General features: G+C 37.8%; 1 protein-coding gene across 2 annotated transcripts; it reads right to left on the minus strand.

Annotated features, from left to right (window-relative positions):
- Window positions 1-1,032: 1,032 nt before the first annotated feature.
- Window positions 1,033-6,817, minus strand: LOC100368600 (uncharacterized). Of its 2 annotated transcripts, XM_002739884.4 has the most exons (3): window positions 6,676-6,817; window positions 2,972-3,073; window positions 1,033-2,580 (listed from the first exon to the last, which is right to left on the minus strand). In XM_002739884.4, exons 1-3 carry the CDS (start codon window positions 6,720-6,722, stop codon window positions 1,851-1,853), a joined length of 879 nt encoding a protein of 292 aa, XP_002739930.1. In that variant the 5' UTR covers window positions 6,723-6,817; the 3' UTR covers window positions 1,033-1,850. The 2 variants fall into 2 exon arrangements, with proteins under 2 accessions (XP_002739930.1, XP_085364462.1); XM_085508336.1 differs by lacking the exon at window positions 6,676-6,817 and having other exon boundaries at window positions 1,033-2,575; window positions 2,972-3,055.
- Between the last annotated feature and the right edge of the window lie 630 nt (window positions 6,818-7,447).

Below are 7,447 nucleotides of genomic sequence, written 5' to 3' on the forward strand. Positions count from 1 at the left end.
TTCATAACCCTTACAGGACTGTTCGCTTGAAAAAGAAACAAATTCCACCAATAGCATAGTATTGGGCCCCATGGTACTTTGCCATAAATTAATAATGAGCGTTTGGAATGGTATTGATATGTTGTTGACTCCTTTACTGGTTAACTATTTAAAGCGGGAGGGGGTGACCTGCGCGAGCGTGAAAATTGAGTCCCAAGCTACGATAATGCACGCTAAAAACGCAAAGGCTCATGGGCAGACGCTTTTTGGAAACAGTGACACGTTATGGCCATCTGACGCATGCGCAGGTGACGACTCCCCCCCGCTTTAATTTTTAGTTGGAATTCAATAAAGTTCACTTTGAATGAGTGCTTGATATACCAGCGACATATGCTGTGACGTCACCAGTTCGCCCCGGTCTGTAATTATTAATTGTAATATTTTTTATTTGATCTGTATATCATTACGTATGGCATGTTGCAGGCTGCAGTAATCAATTAATGGCCTATCATGAAACATCTGATTGAAACCTTTAAGTTGTTTACATTCTATTTAAGAATTTGAAGTGTTAGGCAATTTTCCCCATCTACAAATCATTTTTTTAATTTCAACCGTCTATTGACAGTGACCATTCAAATAGCCAGGACCACACCTGCTTCATAATTCACTGCTTAAAATATCCCTACCCTCTCAACAACACGCTGAAACTTTCAGTCTAGCTGCTTTAAAGCTTGTAGACCATAGCTTTCTTTCATTAATGCAAAAACAAATCACCAGCTGTGATGCGGTTACTGATTGGCTACTCGCACTGCCAATCATTAAGCCAGTGTATAATGAACAGATACTTGGGACAACGATTACCAATGAAAGTCGTCGACTATACTTTATTGTGTTCATCTGATTACAATAGAACACTTGTGCATCTATTTTTGGTTTTGTGCATATATATAGCATACATTCATTCATTCATTCATTCGTTCGTTCGTCCATTCATTCATTGTGTAATTTCTCTTAGTTTAAAAGCTTTCCAGTCCAATAAATACGGATGCAATATTTTATTGATGACACAAATTGGATTTAATCAATCATACTGTCATGGCTAAAATTGAAATTTGAAAGACAATATTTAACAAAGTTAACAACGCACAAAGCCGAAAATATATGTATATGTTTTAATACGTAAGCTACTTTTCTGTTCAAGGTTATTAAGATTCCAAGTTTTCGTTATTTTTTAATTATTATTTTCAATATTATTACCATGTGTGGTGTCAAGTTGCCTTGTGTTGGCGTGGAACTATGTTGAAAACTACGAAACTTGTGAAATATACATAATGCCTGTGTATTTGAGTTTATTCGAGTTAATGGGTTTGCATAGTGGTATACTGACTTCACATATGCATTAGAATAAATGCAAGACTCACATTTTCGTATTGGTGCGGTTTCAGTTATATTTATGAATACTTAGACAATATAAATCCAGCTAATATTTTGAAAAGAACTTCTCCAAAAATAAGCTGTGTACTTTTATAGAGAAATGTTACAAGTCACATGTAGAAACTTCGTATCATGAGAATAAATTTGAGGAATAATTTCTTTAAGAGGGGTAGATCGTGCCCATTGTTCAAATGGAAACATTTCTATTTTAAATTTCCATATAATTATTTAGGTGAAAGTCAGTTCATTGAAATTCTCAAATTGTGAGATCTATATCAAATTAGTCAAATTAGACAATTAGTCAATATGCATCATCTCGTCTCGACATGTGTGTCGTGCCGTAATGCTCGGGTGTTCAGTTTGCTTGCCTTTTTATTTTGCTGGGCAACTACATACCGAAGACGATACTTTAGAATATGGCGATTGCTACTCTGTTGCTATATGTAACCTTTTGGAACCCTCAATCTATCTGATGTCGCCAAAACCCGCAAGATATCCGATGTTGCCAACATCAATTTTACATCCTCGAACTTATAACTGAAATTTTCAAATGGCTTCGTTCCATCTTTCATCTCAATTTCCTTATATTTTATGGAGTCCACTTCTTTGAACATATATGATAAACGTGCCATCATTGTTTGACCTTCAAGACTTGTCGGGTAACCAAAAAACATTGTTGCACCTTTTCCCATTGCTTCCATCATACTCCTAAGCCCCAGTTTCAACGCCAATCCGTGTTGACGATAACTTTCCAAAACACCGCCATAACACATTTCACAAATTTTACCCTTAGACCCCGATGATCCAGTCATCTCTTTGAACTTGAACATTCTTTTCTGCATTTCCCTCATTAGCGTCAAATTTGGTTTCAAGGTGCGTAGCCCGGGAAAATCATCAACTTCGTCGTTCACCAGTTCAGTTTCATTAGAGTAAACATAAACTAGAATAGCACCAACTACAATATTTAAATCGGTATCTATGACAATTGCTGAGACACCATGTTGGACAGCTCTTCGCGTTAACATCCCGTAGTATCGAAGAAGTACCTCAAACGGAACATTGAGATATCGTTTTATTGGCGTATCCATCGTCGATGTTGCTATGAACTCTGACGTTTGTTTTACATATTCTTCAGATAATATTTTACATTCCAGAGCAGAGGCTGATCTTAAATTGAAAACAAAACGATTTTCTTTATACTACATGTATTAGTAATACTACAAGAGCATATTACTTGATGACAGATGATTTACATAAACGAAAGAATTGCACGTATAAAACCTTGGTGGTGATATATACACATGTATGTATTCTCAAAAATACGATATTAAACATGTCATGTGTTTGATGTAGACAATACTTACATTACGACTCAGCGTGATATATGGCTGATGCAACATGTATAGAAATATATATTATCTTTCTCGTTCTTATTTTACCAAGTATTGCTTTTGTCTTTATGTTATTTGATTAAATGTCGGTATCGACCGCATATGATAATATTTCGACTAAATGCATAATTAAAACAATATTATTTTAATAATTAGAACAAACTTACAACATCCTCGTGTTCTTGGCATGATTTGGTGGTAGTTGCACTGTTACAGTAGACAATATACGGCCTAAACGATAACTCGGTTGAGATAATGATGTAGATAATCTGAAAAAAGGACCAAGGACATTTCGTTCAATCAGTATACATACACGTCGTCCACCATTTTGATTTTCTAGCAAGGAATTGTGGGTAAAATATGACATCACAATCACTGTTTTACCGGTATGCATATTAATCGTGTATATAAACATGGTAGTAGAAATTCGATTGTTGCAAAGACACAAAACGTAAAGATATTGCAAAAAAAAGTTACATTCTTTGTGTAGTTAAGAATAGAATAACTTTTTTTTTGTGGTCAACAGGTTATAACCTACTCGCATTAATAAATTGTATAAAATATACGAAGAATTGAGCATTTGGTAGTAAAATGCAAAAATAAAATTTTGAGTTCTGACAACCATTTTTATGTGTGGTTTGCACCGGTATGTTATGCACCATGTTCTAGACTTTAAACCAATTTTAAGTCCAGATTCAGATATATCATCTATTATTTCCTTGCTGGAGAATCAAGGTGAGCCACAAATAAAAAATAGTGATGAAAATTCCAGAAAATGAAAAGTAATATAACAAATTGTAAATTGCATTCTTCTATATGTGTGCAGCTTTTTCATCTGAGATCATTATGCTTTTAACCTTGACTTCACCGCCATAATGTTCCAAACACCAAAACAGCAACATTGTATCATCTTCGCTAGCCAATGTCTAAGTTTATTCGGCCAAGCCTCTAAACAGACCTTGGCAGAACGACCATCAAATATGCGTATTCTAACAGCGCCCCCAGTAGTCAGTTGCGGCTAATCATTGTCCAATCAGTTTGCGTGTTGCAAATCCCTCTTTGGCGTTTCATTTTAAACAAAATGGCGGAGCCAATGAATCGTGATATTATTGATGATAAAATTGCGAAAGTTTTCGGTGTTGGTGCCCTCAAGCCTCATCGGGTAGGTACAGGCAATAGACGCAGTTTTGTGTCACGGTGGGAAGGATGTCTTCATAGCGACAAAAACAGGAAGTGGAATTTTGTTTTATAATTCAGTACGTCCAAGCTGATTGGCGCCTTGTTTCGAGGCGCGCCCAATCAGATCTCACTGCAATTATTCGGTTCGGACGATGCATTGTATTTTTGAATAAATTATTCAGGTATTTTTTTTTCTTGTCAAAACAGTTGACTTGGTCGTTTAAAGGGTTACAACAAAATTCGAAAAAGTCCAGAAACAGAAAACAGGACATGGTGAATTGGTCAACCCGTTTGTTTAGGTTATCAGTTCTTATCGTACCGAGTTAACGTTGCTGAGCAACAACATTTTCATTATATTTCACAAAATAACAATCACAATCATATTACAATCAACTATCGCGATGCATCGCGAGACATAAAGACAGGAAGTGACATAGACGACAGGAGTTGTCAGTGAACTTCGAAAATGGCATTTACGGAAAAATTTGGCGAATCTGAAGACGATAATTACGAGTGGGAAGCTATTTTAGGAATAACATGGAGGTCTCTTTTTACCTCCATGGGAATAAAAAGAAATATACTGGGCTATTTTTATACAAAACTATGACGGAAGTCAAACAAAATCAATGAAACTCGAAATAGCAACAATACTGACACACAATAGAAAATTGAAACAGTCACTGAACAACGCGTAGATCGCGTACTATGAAGTCGAACGCGACAAAAATAACGCACCTCCAGTTTTTACCGTTACTGGATCACGCTGATACGCTGAGAGAGATATGTACATGACACTAGCTATCTGCCTATCTCATGTTTCGGCATCCCGGAATACGAAAACAAAACGGGTAACACAAAAAGAAGTATGATCGTTCAAAACGCAGCGATAAGCTCTCTCCGAAAAAATATTGGAAACCTTCCGCAAAATCCGCAACAGCGAGAAATATCGTTTCAAAGTTGCTCATTATATATTCAAAAACTATTTGAGGTAAACACTAAGACATTCAGTTACTTGTAACTCCCCTGATTCTTGGTCGATTCTTAAAATTCTTACACAGCTGCAAAGGTCAAAATGTCCAGAACGCATCTCCCGTTTTTTTAAATATATCCGGATCCGTTTTACAAAGAAATACGCAATTTCCGAAGGAGCGCGAAGTGTGCAGAATATCCAGTGCTCGGTAAACTTCGACGGTGTCTATGCCAATGCAACAGAGCGTGGCACGCGTAGCATATACAATTAAGCCGATTAACACCTTAAACAATAGGCGTTGCGAGTCTGTTGTATTACTAGTCTGAGTCCCACCCTAGTCGCGCCTTCGCCAGACAGAGCGATTCTCTAACGCCGAAATAACCTGTATGCGTGAAGGCAATATCGTTTAAACAAATAATTGTTTGGTTGTGTGGTTGTCTGTAATTTAAAATATAGTAAAATCTCCCAAAACCTTTCAATTTTATTGATGGATGACTTCCTGTGTGTTACTCATTTACGCCATAGACGCGCTTAGACGCTTGAGGGCGCAACATATGTGCGAAGTATGGTTCACAGAATGACGAAAACTCCACTAGTAGTTTTCCTTGGAAATTGTGGCATGTGTAATTTTGTGAGTTTTCTGCTTGGGTGGATGTGTTAAAATTCTCTGGCATGTGTTCCCATGTAGCATTGTTCAAAGCGAGACTTGTATGCAGGTCACGAGTCTAGATTGTATAAGGTTTTCTCTCTCCACAGTTGAAGACGTGTGATGGCTACCCCGTATAGCACTAGTAAATGTACCTGCAGCGTACTCAAAACGGGGGTCAAGGCCCATTTGCCGCGGAAGGATATCTTATAGCACGCTAATTCAAGCCTTTCATGGACTCAATAACATTGCGCTGTCGTTCAGTGCTGGTCAGCTAATGTCAGAATTGAATGAGTTTACTACGTGTGAATAGATCCGTTGTTTCAATTCAATTACTTTCTCTGCAATCGGGCGAATACGTTTCAAATACAGACATGTTAACCATGGAGCTAAAAAAAATCTTTTTCTGCTGACGCCGAAATTTAGTTAAATAGTAAGCTGACCTCTTCTACGTCATGGTAGGGTAGGTGCCAATAACGGCACATCACGGCCAAACCGGCAATCGCCGATTGAATTTGACATGCGTTGCGTTGCTTTGATTTGTGTTGATAGCTCATATTAAGGGATAGGGGATAGTTATATTGTGGCGGGTTGGAAGTTAACGATACCTTTTCCCCACTACATTGATTCCATCACAATTCCTTGTGTATTACACATCACTAATTTAGAAGTTACTATGTTATTCTGGCCATGTTTTTTTCCTACTAGTCGTTTTAAAGTTTTTTTCGTCCCTCACCCTGCTTTTTAATACTGACCAAACTCATCCGATAACGTCCGATCATATCTAATTAAATATTCACGTCCAGTAATCCCCCCCCCCCAAAAAAAAAAACCGTCAAGTGTTATCTGTTGACCAAATAGTCGGCAGAAGTCATGGTAACAATAGCATCAAAGGGAGTTCACTCTCCTTCTTTTTTTAGCTCCATGTGTTAACCAAGTGTACACTGTCTTGACTATAGCATGGAACTATACGTTGCACATACACACCTCTATTCAAGTGGTCTGCGCTTAGTGTATCGCGTCTGGTTTTAAATAATGTATGCTATAAACCTAAGCTAACTATACGTCATACATACCTTAACAAACACTGTAAGTGTTTCAGCGACAAAGAATACCAAATCATGACAGAATTTAGAGACGCACACACGGTACGGTGATAAATAACTTGAAACCTGTATGACCATCGTCCGTCTGCACGGTGTTGTTCCGTTCGGACATTCCTCCCTCTACAACACCGTGCGGTAATTCTATTCATAACTGTGTATGTCACGTGGTTGCGCGATAGAAAGTTTACCGACCAATAGAAAGCTTTGTTACAATGACTGCCAGAAAGCGCCTCGACATCTAAGCCAACACAGCTACCACTGTGTGCAGCGACATTTATTCTCGGGTCAGGCATTTTCACCGCCTGGCAACCATCATGGTGAAAACAAAGGGTGTGCTTAAACCGAAGAACGAAGAAAATATATGTTATGATTAAACAGTATGGACGATGAGTGCATGTAAATGTATTAAACTGTTATGATTAAACAGTATGAATATTCTGTCTTCGTTCTTTGTTTTTCGTTCTTCGGTTTAACCACACCCGACAACAAATTTTCAGAAAACGGTATTTTGGGATGGTTGTTGACACCCCCCTGAACAGTGTAACAAGATTACCCCTACATATGCAACATATTTAAATTTGGTTGTTTAGGATGTCTTCAAAGTTTGTGCTGTTTTCTCGATTTTAGCTATTTTCACCGGCTTTTCGAACGGTGTTTCACAGCAGCTCACCCGGCAGCTCGCGCAGAGCCCATATAAATACAAGGTAGAGTGCGAGTGGTGCGCGTCTTAAATAGCAACGTT

The sequence above is a fragment of the Saccoglossus kowalevskii genome, chromosome 15, assembly GCF_978046115.1.
Source record: "Saccoglossus kowalevskii chromosome 15, keSacKowa6.1, whole genome shotgun sequence".
Lineage (NCBI taxonomy): Eukaryota > Metazoa > Hemichordata > Enteropneusta > Harrimaniidae > Saccoglossus > Saccoglossus kowalevskii.

Excerpts from the sequence above, each read along its gene's own strand:
- LOC100368600 (XM_002739884.4), bottom strand. The coding sequence starts at position 6,722 with ATGATTTGGTATTCTTTGTCGCTGAAACACTTACAGTGTTTGTTAAG. Across the intron at positions 3,074-6,675 it reads CACTTACAGTGTTTGTTAAG|ATTATCTACATCATTATCTC; the intron begins GTATGTATGACG and ends TCCTTTTTTCAG. Across the intron at positions 2,581-2,971 it reads GCCAAGAACACGAGGATGTT|ATCAGCCTCTGCTCTGGAAT; the intron begins GTAAGTTTGTTC and ends TTTCAATTTAAG.